The sequence below is a fragment of the Bos indicus genome, chromosome 7, assembly GCF_029378745.1.
Source record: "Bos indicus isolate NIAB-ARS_2022 breed Sahiwal x Tharparkar chromosome 7, NIAB-ARS_B.indTharparkar_mat_pri_1.0, whole genome shotgun sequence".
Lineage (NCBI taxonomy): Eukaryota > Metazoa > Chordata > Mammalia > Artiodactyla > Bovidae > Bos > Bos indicus.
In genome coordinates, this window is record NC_091766.1 from 12,101,169 (window position 1) to 12,121,539 (window position 20,371).

The 20,371-nt window shown below is 52.9% G+C and overlaps 1 protein-coding gene across 4 annotated transcripts in view; it reads left to right on the plus strand.

Moving 5' to 3' along the window:
- CACNA1A (calcium voltage-gated channel subunit alpha1 A) overlaps positions 1-20,371 on the plus strand; it is a 254,178-nt gene that overhangs the window by 215,578 nt on the left and 18,229 nt on the right. For 3 of the 4 annotated variants that reach the window (XM_070792697.1, XM_070792698.1, XM_070792699.1), the window contains 7 exons: positions 1,241-1,324; positions 9,089-9,205; positions 9,570-9,635; positions 9,810-9,925; positions 11,905-12,055; positions 15,977-16,104; positions 17,394-17,490. In XM_070792697.1, the coding sequence (XP_070648798.1) occupies positions 1,241-1,324; positions 9,089-9,205; positions 9,570-9,635; positions 9,810-9,925; positions 11,905-12,055; positions 15,977-16,104; positions 17,394-17,490 (759 nt within the window). Of the gene's footprint in view, positions 1-1,240; positions 1,325-9,088; positions 9,206-9,569; positions 9,636-9,809; positions 9,926-11,904; positions 12,056-15,976; positions 16,105-17,393; positions 17,491-18,333; positions 18,431-20,371 lie in introns of all 4 variants that reach the window. The other variant, XM_070792700.1, reaches the window with a different exon arrangement.

Consider the following 20,371-nt stretch of genomic DNA (forward strand, 5'->3'; position numbering starts at 1 on the left):
CGGGAGAAGCTGACTGTTTAGAATGGCGTCCAAGCTCTGTCCCACCCTCTGCTTTTGTGAGAATGCTGGGAAAGCCTGTGTTTAGCGTGGGTCCCACTGAACCTTGAGAGAAGAGCTATTTGAGCCACACCCTTAGATCCAGGCAGAGGTGCTTCCTCATTGTGGGCTCAAGCTGTGTGAAATATTTCAGTGTTTTAACAGCAGCATACTATACCTGTGTCCCAGTTGCACCAAAATCCAGCCCAGGGATGTATTAGTCATGATAGATCAAATTAAGCTGCAGTAACAAACAGCCCCCACATTTCAATTGCTCCAGTCAACAAAGGGTTTGTGGACACCCAGCAGGAGTGGAGCGGGGGTGGGGGAGCTGTTTGCCTTCAATTACTCAGAGATCCAGGCTCATGGAGCAGCTGCCACCTGGAGCAGCTGCCACCTGGAACACTGCTGGTCACCAGGCCCAGGGTGAAGAGAGTTCTGGCAAGTACTGTGCTTGCCCAGAGGGGAATCCTGCTGCCTCTTGTTCACAACCCATTGGCTATAACTGGACTCACAGCCTTGTGTGTAACTAGATCCACAAGGTGACCAGGAAACGGAGGCACAGAGAGGTTAAGTCATTGGCCCGCAGCCACACGGCTGGATGACAGTATAGCTGGGATGTGAGCCCAGAGGCCATTGTCTTAGCGAGTTTGCTATAAGCACAGTCCTGATTCAGCGTGGTCCTGTCCATGGACCCTGCATTGGCCCAGATTTGGGTTCAAATCCTGTCTCTTCACCTCTGTGATGCCTGAGGTGAGCAACTTTGCTCTCTGAGCCTCAGTTGCCTTGTATAAAACAGGTGATAAGCCTTCCCTCTGACGGTCTTTGCAAGGATCCCAATGACGTCAATTATGATGCATCCGAGGTCTCAGGGGAGCCTTGGAACTGCTGGAGAATCAAGGCACAGCCCAGAAGGGCAGCCCTGTCGCCCCTCGACCAGTGAGGCTGAAACAGCACCTGGAGGGGCCCCCCTCTGGGATCAAGCAAGCCATGGGAAGGCAGAGGGGGTCTCAGGGAGGGAGGGGGCACTCAGAGTACATGCTATCTGAACAGCGAGGTACATTCTGCTGTTTGATTGACTGTAACTGTTCCGGGCACTCAGTCTGGTCTGCAGCTGTGCCTCTAAAGGGCCCCCTGGGCTGGACATGGGGGCTAGCCCTGGAGCCCTGCGTTGGCATGTCTGTCTTGTGGGTCCCCATTCTAGAATTATTTTCGCGATGCCTGGAACATCTTCGACTTTGTGACTGTTCTGGGCAGCATCACCGACATCCTCGTGACCGAGTTTGGGGTAAGTGTCCCGCCAGTTTCTCTCCGGGCAGTTCCTGGCTGGGCTGGGAGAGGTGAGGAGGAGGTCCCAGAGGAGCAGAGGGTCCCGACAGCCACAGCTGGGCAAGCCAGCACTTGACCTTGACCAAAGAGGGGTAAGCGGGGGCCCCCGGGAACAAGGCAGCCCTTCAGGGGGCTATGTGGGGAGACGGGGGTGTCCAAAGCCCCCAGCGCTGCAGTGTGAATTCCCTGCATCTTGGCTACTGATGTATGAATAGATACTGTGGATAAGCTCATTGAGAAAACAGAGACACTTAAAGGATCTCAAGGCTGAGCCCTGCCCTCCAAACAGCACACAGTGTTGAGGGTCCAAAGGGAACCAGCTTCAAGTCTATCCTGCTTGAACTAACCATCTTCTGGCTCATGGGCAGGAGGGAGCCACGGCTCTCAGGTTAATGGGGGGACACCCTTCCCAGGACTTTAGGAGGGTCCCCAGGACATGTGTCTTCCTGTATCCCCAGGCCTGGCAGGTTCCCAGTGTGGGGGTCTCTGGATGTAAGTGTGGTGGGCTGTGGGCCACATCGTCTTTCCCCCTTGTCTGGAAGATTCAGGGTCCCAGAGCTGCTGTCTCAGACCCCTTCCTTGGCCGTTTGCCAGTGAGCCCAGGCTTGAGGGCCCTTGGGAGGCTGGGGGGAGGGTAGGAGATCCTCGCAGAGGAAGCAAAAGGGCAAAGAATGTCAGAGCCAAGGGCCAGGGGTAGTATCAACCTTGTCATAATAACAACAAAAATAAATAATAGGTGACAAGAATCATGCACTCACTGCATGCCAGGCTCTGTGCCAAGCGTTTTATGGATTAACTCATGGTTCAGATTGGGAGGTTCAGGTTAGTAGGTTCAACTGAAGGGATCTGAAGGCAGAGACCACTCACCGGGCAGAAGGGAAGGAGCCCAGTCGCCGTGGGGAGCTGTTGCCTGCCCAGGTGCTGAAGTCAGAGAGGGGCTACCTGGTGGAAACTGTGGGCACAGAGGGACGGAGCACCCACCAAAGGCAGGCCAAACCAGGCACAGATCATCAGCGGAAATACCCTACCCTTCTCTCCTCCCACCCTCTATCTCCTGCCACCCACTTCCACTGGCCAAACCCAGCCAGAAAGGAGCCAGGAGGCCGGAAAGCCAGGGCAATGCTCAGAACAGGCAGAGAACAGAGAGTAGACCTGGGTGGGGCGAGGCCCAAGGAAGAGGGTGTTGCCCCATTTCACAGATGAGGAAGCAGATGCTCAGGAAAATGAGGGACACACCTCAGGGCCTGCAGCCAGGCCTGGTGACTCCTGGGGGCACAGTGGTGCTCCCTGGGGCATCCCTAACTGAGCCCCTGGCAGAAAGGGATCATTTGGGCCCCTTTTCTGCCCTGTCAGCCTCTAGAACTGGGAAGCTCCACCAAAGAGGGACCATTCTCTAACCCATCTGCCAACACCCCCACCCAAGTGGTATTCTGGCCACAATTCCTTGCCTTCAGCTCCAGTGAACCCAAAGTTCCCCCTTCCCTCGTCTCAGCCCTGACACCTTCCTCTAGAGAGGTCATGCCCAGCTGGGGGCTATCCCCATTGGGGTACCTCCATCTGGCCACTGTCCTCTCCCTGGCAGAGAGCCAGAGCTTAGACCTCATTGTCTGTCTGAGGTTTTTAAGAGGTCTGGGCTCCTCCTGACAATCAAAATTATCTTGCCACCCACCCAAAGATAAGACAGCCTTGAACCAAAATCTCTCTGGATCAAGATCTTAGAAGAGGTGACCCACCACCCCAGTAGGGCAAGTAGAGGAAGTTGGTTGAAGCTCTGGTTGCCAGTAAGAGATCTGTAGGATTGGACCCCAGTGGCTTGTTCTCCCGACTACAAGATGTGGGAAGGAAGGATGGGGCATGGGATCCAATTCAGGGATGTCAGGACTGTTGTAGTAGTCAAACAGCCCTCCCTACAAGCTGTTTGACCTTGGGTAACTTGTATTACCTCTTCTCGTCCTGAATCTGGGACTAACCTTCATAACCAACCTCATCAGACCCTTGCAAGCCTCACGTTCACCCATGCATTCATAGAAGTGCACATTAAGCACCTGCTGTATGCCAGGCACTGGTAGAGGTGCCGAGGACAGAGCAAAACAGACAAGAATGCCTGCCCCCGGAGGGCTGACACTCTAGGACAGGAGAGGGCAACTGTGAACAAATCAGACTGCTTGACGTAAAGTGCTTGGCACAGAACCAGCCAGGAATTAGTTCACGAATGGTGGTTATTATTATTGTTCTTGCTGTTATTACTGTGAATGAACTTGGGGTTGAGATCTGTTAGGCAGCACCCCAGCCCTGAATTCTAATCACTTGGTGGGAAAGATAGAGGGTGGGCATTTGGACCCTTTTACTTTTAGGAGGATAAACTCCCAACCTGGAGGCAGGGTGGGGATGGGGTGGGGGTGGGGGGTGGTCACCCTACTGAGCAAAGAGCCCTCAGCAGCCCCTTTCTGCCTCCCAGGTAAGCCCACTAGGTCTGAAGGCAGAGTTCAGCCAGGCCGAGGCAGGGGGAGCCAGACCACTGGGAGAGCAAGTCCCCAGGGTTTTGGGGGAGGGGGAGAGGGTGTGAGGCCCATTGGGCCTCAGCTGCGCCCCCAAGTGGCTGGGGTGACATGGGTTTGCCCTGCGTGCGATGGATAATGACTGTGTTTCTTGTCTTGTCTCTTTTCATGCCTGCTCTTTAAACTGTATATTGGCACAACGCCGTCTGAAAAACTCATCCAATCAAAATGCACTATGAAATTCATTTGTTCATCCATGACGTGGTCTGTGTGTTCATACACCAATGACTATCTCCCAACCCACCACCACCACCCCCACTCCCCGCCCGGGAACCGAAACCCATTGGTTTTTTGGCACTGGTTACAAATCAACCTAAAAAACGCTGAACACGCCTCCCCAACTGCCCCCGCCCGCCCGCTCCCCCTCCATCTTCAACATCTGCATCTAGAATCCGGTTGGTCTTACTTCTTTCTGAAGTCTAAATGCCTTACATTAACTGTGAACGCATCTTCTCGCATCAGCATTGCATGTCACGCCCTGGGCTTTTTAAACTTGGATTGCCTGATGCACCCTCCTATCCCCACTGGGTCTGTCTGTCAGTCTCTCCAAACCCTCCTGACTTCCCTCCTCCCCTCATTCCCACAGTCTCTCTTCCTCTGGTTTTTATTGGGTTTCTGAGTTGGGGTTTTCTGTTGGGGTTGGTTTGTGTCTTCTGCAAAGAGAAGGATGGGTTTGCCCCCAGGCAGCGCCTCCCCTAGGACAGGCTGGCTGGCTGCGTCTCCCACCCCATTCCTTACACATAGCCCTGTACTCAGAGCCCTCAGCCACTCTCTCAGCACTCCTGTCCCAGTTCAGCTCCATGGAGCCCCGGGGCCCCAGGAAATCTCCACCAGTCCCTTACCCCATTCCAAGCCCATGAGCTCTTCCGGTTTGAGGACCAGTGATGTGCATCTTCAAGTCTGATGGAGGAGGTCTGAGGGCCCTGCAGTGTGTGGGCAAAGAGGCTCAGGTGAGGCGGACACAAAAAAGCCAGGACTCAGGTCTTGCTGCTTCCAGATGGGCCAGCCACCTGACGCCCTCTCCTGGAGCCCTGAGATGCAGGGGCTCCTGTCCCCCTCCCCCCACCCAGACATAGTCCCTATACACGCATGCTGTCTGCTCTTTCCTGTTCAGCCTCTGACTCTCCTCTCTTTCTCTCTGTCTCCCTTTGTCGCTGTCTCTGTCTCTCTTTCCCTTTCTCTTTTTTGCTCTTGCAGTCTTCCTGTCTTGATCCTCCCCCACCCAACACACACACACACACACACACACACACACACACACACAGTCCCTCCCTTCTGTTATATCCATCCACCCTGCACACACCCGCACCCCACCCCGGATGCCCCGTCTCCGTCTCTCCCTCGCCTAACTTATTCGGCTCCTTACATAACTGCACACTCCTCCCTCTGTTCAATCCCACTTGGGGACTTCCCCGGTAGTCCAGTGGCTAAGATTCTGTGCCCCAAGTGCAGGGAGCCTGGGTTCAATCCCTGGTCAGGGAACTAAGATCCCACATGCCACAACTGAAAGATCCCACAGGCTGCAGCTAAGACCTGGTGCAGCCAAACAAATCAATGAAATAAGTATTTTAAAGAGAGAGAGAAGAAATCCCACCTGCCTCTGCCCCTCCCCCACCCTCCCCTGAGCGCCTTTGAAGGATGCCCCTCAATGGCATCTTTGCACCAGGATCTCCTCTCCCCTGCTAGTTAGCCATACATAAGCACTCACCCACTAGACACTTAATGAACCCCAATTCAGTGCCCCAGATGGGGGGTTGGATAGAGGCAGACACCATCACTGCCCCCTCCCCCACTGCATCACCTAGTCGTGTAGTGGGGAGGGGGGGAGGGTAGGCATTGGTCAAATAAGCCCTGAAACACACTTGAAATTTAACTGTGTTGCACGCTGAAGTATAAACAGTGTTAACAAGGTGGAGAGGGGGAGAAAAGGGCATTGGAGGCCCAGGATAGCACATGCAAAGGTCCTGGGGCAGATCAGAGCATGCAGGGGCCAGAGTCTTCAAGTGAGAGGATGTGGCTAGAGCAAAGAGTGGAGGAAGGCTGATCTGGAAAAAGTGAAGAGGTCAGAAGGAGACAGGACTGGGCCTTGTTGTGGGGGTCTGGGAGGATCTGGAGCAGAGGAGGTGTGGTAGGAAGTGTGGTTACACCAGACGCTGCAGCTGCAGAGCAGGGAGTAGGAAGGCAGGGGGCTGGGCTGGAAGTGAGCACCAGGAATCCCAGTGAGAGATGACATCAGAAGAGGGAGGGAACAATTGGAGGACTGGCCATCTGAGCAGGGGCCTCTCCAGGACCTGGAGATGGGTCGGGTCTGGGCTGGGGGTAGACAGAGACACCTCAAGGGTTTGAGTCTGGCTTGAACCATGAGACAGAAGTTAGGGAATGCCAGGAGAGGGTCAGGTAATGGGAAGAGCACAGGTGTGGGCACAGTAGGCTTGACAGGCACCCTGGAAGAAGTCAGGTAGGCAGGTGGTTATGGGAGCTGGATTCCCAGGCAAGATCTGGGCTAGAGTTGGGGTCTTCAAGTGGCAGGATTTCTCTGGAGCACTGAGGTCAGTGGTTCCCACGTCCTTCTAAGCACTCACATCCCCTGCACACAGCAAGCCTTCCAGGGCCTGCATCCCTCCCCTTCAGCCTAGAACCAGGAAGCACTAGGCAGGGTTGGAGGAGAGGATTGATCCTTCGCGGCTGTGGACAGAAAGATGGAAACTAGGAAGAAGGAAGTCAGAAGTTCTGCAGGTACTTGAAGGACTCTATGCAGACCCAGGGGGAGATGGAAGAATGGATGAGGGCAAACTAGAAACTTCCCCTGTCCTGTCACCCAGACCTCTTTCACCTCTACCCCCTCCCCCGCCCCCTGTGTGTCTCCTCTCTCCCTGGCTCAAAGAAGGGCAGCATGCTCTCTGCACGCGTCTCCCGGCAAAGCCCCCTTGCTTCTCCTGCATGGTGGCAGCTCCCACCCCCTGCTCTGCCCCCAGCCCCCAGAGGCTGCTTCCAGGGCCTGTCTGCCTTTGCATGAATCCACATGTTATGCCCCGCTCCATGAAGGGATGGCTCGTACTCTGGGGGGTGGGTGGGAGGGGACTGGGGACACCTGGGCCGTCGGCCCTGGTCCCAAATGGGTGGCCGAGCAGGGCTGGGAGTCAGGTCCACAGGGCACGGAGGGTGACTTTCAGTCAAGCTGGGTTGGGAGGGTTTATTTAAGGCACTCAAGACATTCTCATTCTGGTTGGGCCCCGTGTGGTCAGGGTAGGAGCCCCACACCCCTCCTCCATCCTAAATGTCTACCTAAGGGTCAACTGATATGTTCCAGAAAGCATCCCAGACTTTTCTGGCAAACCCAGAGGCCTCTTAGCATCTTTAGAAATTCCTTGAACCACCCCTCCCATTCCTGCCTCTCATCTCCCAGGCCAGAGTTAGCTAGATCCAGTGTCTGGGAAACCCCCAAGAAGCACTAGATAGATTGCCCATATAATTCATTGTCCAAACTTTTGAGGCCAACAGGGTCGCTGAAAAGGGGGCAACCTGAATGACCACCCCTGTGCCATTTGTGGGGTGAGGGCTAGGCCAGTTTTGACGCTGCTACATGGCCTTATCTAGAGCTTCTCCTAGTCCCCTGGTGGCCCCTCTGCTTCCAACCCACTGATGAGTGGTGGTTTCCGGGCCTGCCTAAAATGCCTCATACCACAAATACCTCTGGTCCCCAAGCAGATACCAGAAGCCAGGAAACCCGTTCCATTTCTAGGAACCTTGGTGAACTGTAGGACACGTGGCCTGCTTCAAGGCAGGCGGCCACATCTAAGCCTCAAGTAACTGCTACCAGCAGAAGCAGCCTCAGGATGGCCCAAAAGGCAGATTTGAGGGCAAAAATCTGACTTAAATGGGCAACTATTTTTAATTTCTAAAAGAAAACTCCTTGGGCCCAACAAAATCGTTTCCTTGGCCAGATTTGGTCCATGCGTGACTTCCAGTCTCTGGCACCCCAGCAGCGCCCTTGAAGCCCCAGCAGGCAAGCCCCTGGACAGTCACGTGGCAACCATCTAGTCACCGAGACCCAACAGCCCTGTCTCCCCACCCCCACCCCCACCCCACCCGGGGTTCTGGCTCGGGAGGGAGGAACTAGAGGCAGTGACTGCCTTTGAGCAGAGGCAGGGTCCACCCAGGGAGGTCCTGCGGGCAGGGACAGCCTCACCTCCCGGCCCCCAGCACCAGCCCCTCGGTGGACTTGGGCTGATGGCGAGCTCACCCACCCACGGGCGCTGCGCACTTCCTGCTTCCCGCAGGCCTGGTCCCGCGCTACTCCACCCAGTCCCAGAAGCTGAGAAGCCATCCCTGAGAGGGGGGAAAGGGCCCCAAATGCATCTTCTCCGACTCAGCGGGCAGCGAGGACTCGCCCTGCAGCCGAACAGCCCCAGCTCCCTCCCGTCCTCCCCATTCCCGCTCGCCAAGGGGGTAAGAAAAGATGCTCTTCCGCTTCTCCGATTGGCTCAAGCCGCTGCTCCTCTTGGCCGTGGGGTGAGGTCAGGGCGGGCAGGAGCGGGTGGGCAGCTCGGCAGGGCAGGGTGCCCGGTGAGTCCCACGACAGATGCATTTCTGGCCCGGAGCATAACATGCCCTCGGAACCCGCACATGTCCACCAGGCCTGAGCGTGCTGGCTGCCCCCACCCCGCCCTGGTGTTTGTGCATCGTACACGTGTGATGGATTCGGCAACTTGACCCGCTTGTGTCCTATCGTCTCAGTGCATTTGGTTGTTGGGAGAAACAAAAACCATCTCGATTTTTTTCCTGATTGGATGATTCGGATATATTTTCTTTCCTTGTTCTTTTGTTATTTCTTCCCCACCCCACCCACCCCCATTCCTTTCTCTTCCTTCCTTTTTCTTTCCTTTCCCCTTTGCGGATGGGGCTGGCAGGGAGGGTTTATGCTTTTGAGTTGATGCCTTTTCCTCCCTCTCACCCTTTCTCCTCCCCATCCCCTACTTCATTTTTTTGAGTTTTTTTCCTCCGCACCATTGCATTAATAGTGCTTTCTCTCCTCTCCCTCCTTATTTGGGGTCTGGCTTGCTTTTTCCTGTTGGTTGGCTTCATGTAGGGGCCTCTGTGAGTGGTGACAGCTCTGAGCCCCTGGGGGTGGGTGAATGGTCACCCCTCTTTCTCCATCTCCCCAGAATAACTTCATCAACTTGAGCTTCCTCCGCCTCTTCCGAGCTGCCCGGCTCATCAAACTCCTCCGTCAGGGTTACACCATCCGAATTCTTCTCTGGACCTTTGTGCAGTCCTTCAAGGTGAGCCCCAGCCCCTGCCCCTGCCCCTGCCAGGCTAAGAAGAAAAATCAGGATCTCTCCCCCACCCTCACCCCCCTGCCTGCTCTGGTTGAATCTAGAAATAATGTGGAAATGCCTTTATTAATATCATATACCTTACTGGGAATGTGTTATATGCAGGACTCTTTTCTAACTTCCTGCCCCCGGTATGTCTTGAGGGCTCCAAAGGGAATCTCCCAGAGCCACCAAAGATGCCTATCATCCCTGGCACCACTGGCAGCATGCGGCCACCCAACCTGCGGGGGTTGAGCACTGGGACCGGTGAGGGAAACAGCATGGGTAAGGGGCACCCAGCACTATTCTTCATTGCCTTCCTTCCCACCAGGCCCTGCCCTATGTCTGTCTACTGATTGCCATGCTTTTTTTCATCTACGCCATCATTGGGATGCAGGTGAGTGCCAGCCCCCTAATGTTCCGAGAGCACTCCCAAGGAGGGCCACCCCGCTTAGGTAGGGGTGGGTTAGGGGAGCCCGTTTCAGAGAGGCATCACTGTAGGTTGAGTGGAGTTTTTCTGAAGCTTCTGGCACCCATGGCCACTCCTAGTCATCATTATCTAATTCCCCAGGTGTTTGGCAACATTGGCATCGATGTGGAGGACGAGGACAGTGATGAAGATGAATTCCAAATCACTGAGCACAATAACTTCCGCACCTTCTTCCAGGCCCTCATGCTTCTCTTCCGGTGAGGCAGGGGCACGCTTTTATCCTTCTCTTCCAGTGGTGGGCGTGTCCTCGTCTTTCTCTTCCGGTGGAGGCGTGCCCTCTACCTTTTGTTCCACTGAGCTTTGGGGTGGGTGTGGAGCGGCCCAAAGACCCTAACAGGGCAGAAGCTGAAAGCCCTGGGATGCAAGCATGAAGGCATTTTTCAGGGATTAGCTCATAGAATCTTCTTGAGGATCCTGTCAAGGGATTCTTGGCAACTGCACCTAACAGATGAGAAAACATTCTTACAGACTCTAAATAGACCGCTGAGGCTTGGTTCTTAATTCTGATTGCACTTAGGGTTCCTTCCTTCATTCATCAGAGGTTTATTGAGCACTTGTTGTATTTACTGCTGTAAATACTGAGAACAAAGCAGAGATAACATTCTCTGCCCTCTGAATGCTTATATTTCCATAGGGGAGGCAGACAATCAGTAATCTAATCATAGAAGGCAGGAGGAGAAGGAGAAGACAGTGGATGAGATGGTTGGATGGCATCACCAACTCGGTGGACATGAGTTTGAGCAAGCTCAAGAGAGAGTTGGTGATGGACAGGGAGGCCTGGTGTGCTACAGTCCATGGGGTCACAAAGGGTCAGACACGACTGAGCGAGTGAACTGAACTGAATTATAAAGGATATTATGAGGGAAAGAGGATATGGTAAGATTAAGGATATTATAAGATTAAGGGGGAAAAGGAAGCATGAAAGAACAAGTAATGTATGATTGCACTTATATGAGGTACCCAAAATGGGCAAATTCTTAGGGAAAAAACTATTCAATATCAATATTGTCAGGGGCTGGGGAAGAGGAGCAGTGTAGTTAGTGTTTAATGGGATACAAGTTTTCAGTTTGGGAGGATAAAATGGTTCTGGAGATGGATAGTGCTAATGGTTGCACAGCATTCTAAATCTGCTTCAGTTCATTCAGTCACTCAGTCCTGTCTCACTCTTTGCAACCCCATGGACTGCAGCATGCCGGGCTTCCCTGTCCATCCCCAACTCCCAGAGCTTGCTCAAACTCATGTCCATCGAGTGGGTGATGCCATCCAACCATCTCATCCTCTTTCTCCCCCTTCTCCTCCTGCCTTCAATCTTTCCCATCATCAGGGTCTTTTCCAGTGAGTCAGTTCTTCTCATCAAGTGGCCATAGTATTGGAGCTTAGCTTCAGCATCAGTCCTTCCAATGAATATTCGGGACTGATTTCTTTTAGGATGGACTGGTTTGATCTCCTTTCAGTCCAAGGGACTCTCAAGAGTCTTCTCCAACACCACACAGTTCAAAAGCATCAATTCTTCCACGTTCAGCTAAATGTGCTTATTACCATTGAATTATACACTTAAATGTTTAAGATTATAATATTTATGTATATTTTGTCACAAGTATTTTCTCATTTAATAACAACCAAAAGAAAGAAATGGAGGCATAATAGGTCTTGCCTCCCTTGAGGGAGATGATATTTGAGCAAAATAGTTGAGGAAGGGAGCCATGTGGATATCTGGGGAAGGGCAGTTCAGGTGGAGGGCATGATACGTGCAAAGGTCCTGAGGCAGGAGCACAGCTGTCATGTTGGAGGACAAGGAACCCAATGCACCTGGAGCAGAGTAATCTAGGGAGAAAGAAATAAGAAATGACAGTCACCTAGAGAGAGGGAAGTTTCTAAAACATACCTGTATCTCCAAGCCAGTTGACTTTAATACCAAGTCTGTGGGAGTGGGGGGCATTGGCATCAGCATTTTAAAAAAACATTCTCCTTGGGCTTTAAGGCACAGCCAAGGATGAGAATTCCTCCCCCTCTCTAGGCTCAAAGAGGAGAAAAAGTGATTTACCTGGGACCCAAACCCACATCAGTCCAGCTCCAGAGCTTAAGTATTTAACCTTAGCGCTCTGCCTCCCTGGGAGTAGGTGTTGGTTGTCCAGGGCTGCATATCCAGGTCACTGATGCCCCCTCTCTTCCTCAGGAGTGCCACTGGGGAGGCTTGGCACAACATCATGCTTTCCTGCCTCAGCGGGAAACCCTGTGATAAGAACTCTGGCATCCTGACTCACGAATGCGGCAATGAATTTGCTTATTTTTACTTCGTTTCCTTCATCTTCCTCTGCTCGTTTCTGGTGAGTCCGTGGACATGTGTAGGAAAGCTTCCTAGACCTCAGGGGTGTGAATTCTCTGGAATGTGGCTGTCACACACTTTTTACCTCCAAGACTTCTCTGGACCAGCCCTCGATTAGGTTAACCAGGGTTTCTCACCCATGACACTCGTGACATTGGGGGCTGGATCATTCTCCGATGAAAGCTGTTCTGTGCCTGCTCGCATCCCTGGCCTTGGTCCGCTAGATGACAGTAGCTCATACCCCGCCACTCTCCCAGCTGTGACAACCAAAGATGTCTCCAGACATTATCAAGTATCCCCTAAAGGAGGGAGCAGAATCTCCCCCCTTTTGAGACCTGCTGTGTATGCTGAGAGAAAAACTAACAGAGCTCAGAGCTTGCCCCAGCTCCCATCTAGTTGAGCTGTAGGAGACTCCCACCTGCCCTCTGAAAGGTGTGTGGCTTCCTCTATATGATCAGGAGGCAGGAAAAAGTCAGCCACGTGAACATTCTCTGGAGGCTGTGGGGCTTTGCAAAAAAACTGAAAGGTTTCCACTAGTAAAAGATGAATTTGTTAAAAGGAGGAATCTCCTCAGACCTGAGAATATAATTCACTGTCAGACTGCAAAAAGGAACTAGGAATTAAAATATACATATCAGGAACCTGCATCCTGTTCTGTCTTTCTCTCTCTCTCTCTGGGGTCTCATCTCAGCAAATCTTTTCTGTTTTCCGTTCTTCCTGGAATGGTTTGAGCACAGTCAGAAGAATTGAAATGATCTAGGTATTTCAGGCAGAGGGGATTTAATATAGGGATTGGCTACACAGGGTTGAAAGGGCAAACAGATAACGCTGACGTCACCAGGGATTAACCGTGGCAGGAAGGCCAGGGCTAGGGTATTAAAAGGAAAAGAGGGTGTTGACAGCCAACTCAGCCACCATGGCACCCCTGCCCTGGCACCCTGGCTGTATGCTGCCCCCAGACAACTGAAGACAGTGTTCTGTGGCTGCTGTCACAAAGAACCACAAACTTGATGGCTGAAAACAACAAAAATTGATCCTGCCACAGTTCTGGAGGCTAGAAGCCTGGCTGTGGTGTTGGCAGAGCCATGATCCCTCCAGAGCAGTTAGGGGAGGATCCTTCCTGGCCTGCCGCTTCTGATGGCCACGGGTGTCCCTTGACTTGTGGCAGCATCTCCCCAGTCACTGGCTCTGTCCTCACATGGTCGTCTTCATGTGTGACTGTGTCCAGACTTCCCTCTTATGAGGACAGCAGTCATATGGAATTTAGCCCACCTTGATCCAGTGTGATCTCATCTTAAACTGACAATGAGAGTACAAAGACCATTTTTTCCAAATAAAGTCACATTCGCAGGAACTGGGGGCCAGGATTTGAATGTATCTCATGGGGACACAGTTCAGTCCACAACACAGAGCCATGTGGGAAGCAGAAGGAGTCTCCTCTCCTCCTAGTCTCTCCTCCCCAGGTTGGCCTCCCTCCCACTCGTGGCTCCTGCTGGCAGGATATAAGCTGCCCAAGGAGTATGGGAGCTATTGTTTTCAGACCCCAGCCCAAACACCAGCATCTCTCAGCAAAAGCCCAACACATCCACTCTCTTCAGACCAGCAGCCTCACACTGAGATATCCGCAGGCTAGGTCTCAAAGCATCCCCCACCCACCCCGAGTCCAGTGGCAACAGCCGTTGACCTGGACAGTCCACTGTTATTGCTGTTGTTTGGTTGCCAAGTTGTGTCCAACTCTTGCAATGCCATGGACAGTAGCCCTCCAGGCTCCTCTGTCCATGGAATTTCCCAGACAAGAATACTGGAATGGATTGCTGTTTCCTTCTCCCAGGGATCTTGCCGACCCAGGAATCAAACCCACGTCTCAGCATTGGCAGGCAGTTTCTTTACCACTGAGCTTCCAGGGCCCAGAGGGACCATTGCCCAGTGTCAGATTCCCAAAAGAGAGTCTGAATGGGCCATCCTGGCTCCTGCTCAAATAGCCACCATTGTCTTAGTAGCTGTGGGTTCATATGGAGACACATTCATACTACAGCCCATCTGGGAAGGACAGGCACCCTAGAAGACATCTACTGCCCTTGACCATCAGCCCCTAAGAGGCAGGAGCTTTTGTTTTGTTCACTGCTGCATCCCCAACACCTGGACAGGGACTGGCACACAGTACGTGCTCAATCAGTGTCATGAAATGATGAACTGAAGTTAGGGACACCTAGAAATAGAGCTCGGAGAAGGCAATGGCACCCCACTCCAGTACTCTTGCCTGGAAAATCCCATGGACAGAGGAGCCTGGTAGGCTGCAGTCCATGGGGTCGCCAAGAGTTGGACACGACTGAGCGACTTCACTTTCACTTTTCACTTTCATGCATTGGAGAAGGAAATGGCAACCCACTCCCATGTTCTTGCCTGGAGAATCCCAGGGACGGGGGAGCCTGGTGGGCTGCTGTCTATGGGGTCGCACAGAGTCGGACACGACTGAAGCGACTTAGCAGCAGCAGCAGCAGAAATACATCTTATATAGTAAGCACCTACTATGTTTACATCTGCACATTTGCTTCATACCTACTATGCGCCAGGCCTTATGCTAGGTACTAGGGATATAAGGAGAGAACATGTTTCTCTCAGTTTGCAGGGGTGCTGGGCAGACAAGTCAGCAGACAGTAATGGTATAATCTGATATGTGGTTTGATAGGGAAGACAGAGTGAGAGAAAGATTTCTCCCCCTGAGGGCCACTCAGGGACGGTGAGCAGGACTTAGACCACATATTGATCAAATTGGTTGCATATAGGGACTTCCCGGTAGTCCAGTGGTTAAGACTTCACCTCTGTAATGCAGGGGATGCAGGTTCAATCCCTGGTCAGGGAGCTACAATCCCTCATGCCTTGCAACCAAAAATCCAAAACATAAAACAGAAGCAATATTGTAACAAATTCACTAAAGACTTTTAAATGGTCTACATAAAAAAAAAAAAAAAAAAAAAAAACACTTTAAAATTGGCTGCAAGTAACAGAAATTCAACTGAAACTGACGTAAGTGAAATACACAGTTCACTAACTTATACTGCTGAAAAGTCCAGATGAGGCTGGGTCCGGGCAATAGCAGGCCCTGTCCTCTGCTGTTTTCCTCCACTCTGGCTTTATTCTCAGACTTTCTTCCTGTGGAGGGAAGATGGCTGCCAGAGTGCCAGCAAAAATCCCAAGGAAGTCTCTCATTTGCTACTCTGGGTCACGTGCCCCTCCCTAACCAATCACAAGCCTGGGTTATGTGACCACCACCTATGAAGCCAACCACATCCAACAACAGCATATAAGGATAAAGCGGGGGAGGGCTCGCCAGATGTTATTACTCAAAAGGAGAAAAGTGATGTCCACTGAGGGAGCAACATTTACAGAGGTCTGGAGGCAAGACTGATGCAAGCTCCCCATGTACTAAAGGCTAGTACACTGAAGGCATGTGACAAGCTGCTACAAGATGTAGACAAAGGCAGGAAGATGCATGCATCCATCCATCCATCCAACAAATATTTGCTGAGTAATTACTTTATGCTGGGGATGGAAACATGATAAGGTTCTGGTCCATGGAGTGTGCATTTTGGTCTTGTTGGGGGTCAGGGGTGGGAGGATCTGGGGTCATGGTGGTCCCCTTGGTGTTGGCTCCTATGTCACATAACCTCTCCACCTCTCTCTCCAACTGTATCAATCTTGGTCTCTGTCTCTGTGTCTCTCCCCCATCTCCATTTCTCCATATCTGTTTCTGGGCTCCTTCTGTGAGCATGTGTCTTTCCTCTATCTCCCGCCATCTCTTTCTCTGACTTCCTTTTCCCATGTTTATCTCCCTCCCTCTCTCCCTCTGGGCCTCTGTGTATATGTGTTTGGATGTGTCTTGCTCTCCCCGACGCCGTCTTGGCCCCTGGGGTCCCCACAGATGCTGAATCTTTTTGTTGCCGTCATCATGGACAACTTTGAGTACCTCACCCGAGATTCCTCCATCCTGGGTCCCCACCACCTGGATGAGTACGTGCGTGTCTGGGCCGAGTATGACCCTGCAGCGTGGTAAGCAGTCACCCCAAATCCTCCAACCACGTCACCCACCTTTCTCTGGTACTGGAGCATAGTCTAGGTCAGGCTCCAGACCTTAGGCTGTTGTCTCCCTGGGAAGCTAGCAGGGATTTCAGTAGGATCAGTCAGAAAAGAGATGAGAATCAGTACCCTTGCACATCCTGGGTTAAATGATTTGGGTACCACTGCTGCCCATACCCAAGGCCTTCTGGGAAATGAGGGAGAGACTCCACCATGAGTTCATCTCCTGTGAGTCTCTCCTGTCCCTGACTGTGAGGCCTCCAGATGGTGAGAACAAGTTAACCAGGCCCCAGGGAGGAAGCCAGAGGCCTCTTAGCCTCAGTTCTCCAGGGAGTATGGGGAGAAGGGCTGGTTTAGTTCCCTTGGGAGACAGAATTAGCTACAAGATCAGAGTGGCAGAACCTAGCTCCCATTGGGATTCCAGGACCCTGGAACATGAGGTCACACGAGGCCAGGGGAGAGGACACAGAGCCTCGGTGGTCCTTGTATGTTCGTGATCATGAAGGGAGTAAGCTCTCCCATCTCCATGAGCAAGGGAGTGCCCCCTCCTAGTTGGCAGGTGATGGTTCCCAAGAGAGATCTCCACCCTGCTCAAGTGTATTGAGTACCTTCTCAGCACCAAGCCCTTGCTGGACACTCAGATGTGCCACGCTGATGCTCAGAGCCCAGCAACCACAGACTGAAGATTCTAGTTCAGGCTGAGCTTGGGGGCTAAGAAAGCGTTAAATAGAGGCCCTCAGCAGCCTGAGCACTGGAGGGGAGGCCTCATGAGGAAAGCAGGGAAGGATCAATCCTTGCCATTCTTACAGCCCCAGACAAGTCCTCCATGAGACCAAGAGTCTGGGGTGAGCCACGGGGCTGGGGCTTGACTTTCAGCTGGTTCCTAACTCTTCCTCTTTTGATTTTAGGTCACAGCAGTTGGATGCTGTCCCCCTGTCCTCTATGCCACGAACCCCCCCCCCAGCCCCCAGTGTAGCCATGTAGATTGTGGAGGAGGGCGATACAGAAAGCCCTGGGGGAGGTTCTCCCAGCCCAGAGTTCCCAGCCCACTCCGCACAAAACCTTCTGCCCACCCCGCACCCCCAGGGTCTGCAAGTGTCTGGGACCATCTCAGGGACCTTTATGCATCCTATGTCTCCCTTACTCCTTCAAGCCAGGGGTTTCCCAGGCCCTGACATCGTGACCTCACTTATGAGCACGGGGAGCCAGTGTGATGCAGCTTGACCCCGTGCCTCCACTAATCCCCTCTCTTCTCCTTTCAGCGGTCGGATTCATTATAAGGATATGTACAGTTTATTGCGCGTAATATCTCCCCCTCTCGGCTTAGGCAAGAAATGTCCTCATAGGGTTGCTTGCAAGGTTTGATTTCCACTAAAACCTGCTAGCATCCATGGAATGAGTGTGGCTTGGGGTTCTTCAATATATATATTTCATATATATATATATATATAATCTAAAAAACAGAGCCATCTCTCTCTTTTGCATTAAACTAGAAAACTCTCTTAGCCAACAGAATGCAGTCACGTAGACTTGATGAAGCATGGAACGTTTATCTCTCCGTTCCCTTCAGCCATTTCTGCTTGCTCTTAGCTGAAGCTGCCCATCCCGGGGTCTCAACGGCACCCCAAAATCAGACACATCCGAGGGGACCGTAACTTTGCATTGACTGCCCCCCCCCCACCGCCACCATCTCCTCCACTCTCTCCCTCTCCACCCTTCGCCTCCCGAAGCCCCAGCCCTTCTCCCACTGTCGTGGCCCCTCTTCCCCATCTAGGCCCCCTCAGAGACCAGCCTCAGCCAAACCAGAGAACTTGACCCAGTTCTTTAAATGACACCGAACCAAAGAATTGCTCCAGACCCTTCTGAGTGAGAAGCCCTCCCCCCGCCCATTCTGTCCGCATTCCACCGGAACTAGAGCTCAGAGTCAAAAGTGAATCTGACTTTTCTCTTTACTCTGTCTCCCTGCTCATAAGCAGTGAAATAATATTTTTTAACTACCTCTCCCATTTTTTTCTCCTCTTTTTTATTTATTTGAAACACCTCTTTTATCGTTCTCTGCATCTTTCTCTCTCTATTTTTTCGGCTCGTGTGATTTTTTTTTTTTTCTTTTGGTTTTTCCCCGTCCTTTTCTTCCCCTCCCTCCACCCACCCTTCCTTTGGTTCTCCGTTCCCACCTCCGTTTTTTGTTTTCGGTGCTGCCAGGGGCCGCATGCCTTACCCGGACATGTATCAGATGCTGAGACACATGTCTCCGCCCCTGGGTCTGGGGAAGAAGTGTCCGGCCAGAGTGGCTTACAAGGTAGTTTAACCCTTGCCAACCACCGACGTCCAGGCACTGGGGATTTTTCAGTGCTGACCAGGAACAGCCAGCCGAGTCTCTTTTTCCAGCGTTACTCTTCTTTTTTTCCTTTTTCTTTTTTCCTTTTTTTTCCCCCCCTTTCCTCCTCAAGTAAATGGATCATGACCATCCCTTGATTCTAAGCAATTTACTGTGTCCGTCCTTTCTGATCAGTGTGTCTTGGTGTTTTGAGACTCTCTTATGGCCAACATGCCGGGGTGGGGAGGGGGAGGGGAGCCCCCAAGTCCCCTCGCACCTGGTCCCCCGGGAACCCAATTGGACACAAACACTTTGAGAGGTGGGATTGGCACTGAGCCCAGAGTGGCCCCCATTGCCCAGACCTGGGCAAGCACCTTGCAGAGAGGGGCTTGGACCCCACCTTTTATATCTCAAGCCCCCAGGTCTCATGGTCCCCTATACAAACCTGAAGCTGATCTCTGACCTAGGGCCTTGGGGCATCTGAGACCTTCCGGGGAGCACCCAGAGCCTCTCCCCTCTTCCTTGCCCGCTGGAGTTGCTTCCCCAGTCTTCTGTCCCTAAGCCACCCATCTCCCCCCAAGACAACCCAACATGCCTCTCCATTGTTCCAGAGTGGGCAGGCGGGCCGCAGCTGGACCCCTGGACCGTGGCACCCTGACGCAGGCCATGCACGCTGCCTTGGCGGGGGCCTGGGGCGGGCAGGCACCATGGCCGACCTGGGGGGTGGTGCATGCTGGCTGAAGGAGCCGCCAGGCGGCTGGGCCGGGCCACCCCTCTAGACCCCTGTCCCGGAATCTCCCTTGGCACCCAAGGACAGATGCTCTGTTCCCCACAACTCATCCACACGAAGTCCAGGGGATGACTTTGACAGTCAACCCCTCCAAAAAGTATGGTCCCTTCATTCCATTCTCCCATCCCACCTTGGCCCCTGCTGTGTCTGAGAATCCTTCCTCCCCTTCTGTGTACCTCACTGCCTCCTGTGTCACGTAACCACCTCCCCACAGCCTTACCCCTCCTCCTCCACTGGGCACCCCTGAGGTGCCCCCACCAGCCCCTCCCTGCATCTGTCCCTTTTCTGCCTGTGCTTTTGTCCATCTCTTGATCTCTGCTTGGCTGAGTGTCGTGTGTGTGTGAGCGTGTGCAAGAGAGAGGGCGAGTGCCCTTTCCTTCTTGGTCTCTGTGCAGGGCCACCATGGGTTCATAAGCACCTTTGTGCCAATTTGAAACAAGCCTCCTTTCCACAGAACACTCTGTCTGTGGGGAAAATACTGGAATCCACCCATGTGGGGACAGCATGATACTTTTCCACTGTCAGCTGGGAAGGTGTCATTTAAACGCAGATCCATGATTTCTGAGATAGGGAGCCCTTTGTGCAGTGTACAGCTCTGCACAGTGGCCCAGTCTGTTTCTCTGTCTACCGCCTCCCTCACCACCCTGCCCCAACCCATCTTTTGTCTTCTGCTCTGAGTTTGCCATTCCCATCCCCTTCTCCAACTCTGTGCTTCCCCGTGTCTGCTCTGGTGGACATCGATCTTCATCTCCATGCCACCTCATCCTGGGCTGGTGCACACCAGCCCAGCATCTTCTCCCATGCCACCAAGCATGGGGGACAGAGCCCCTGCCTGGGATACAGGGAATTTTTTCTTCCCTGGGCCATGGGAACACCCTGTCACCCCTTCCCCATGCCATCGCACAAAAAGCCAAGACCTGGACATGCCCCTGAGATACACTTTCCACGGAGCTATGAATGAGTCTCGAGATTCCGTCTGCATGCGCCCCCGTCCGCCGTTCTGTGTGTCATGGCCTCACTGCATGTCAGAGAGGGGCCCGCCCCATCTGTAGTCGGGGAGCCGCCTGCCTGCCGCTTCTCGGAGGAATGATGTGGTCTGTGCCCATCTGGTCTGGTCTGGGCCGAGCCAGGGG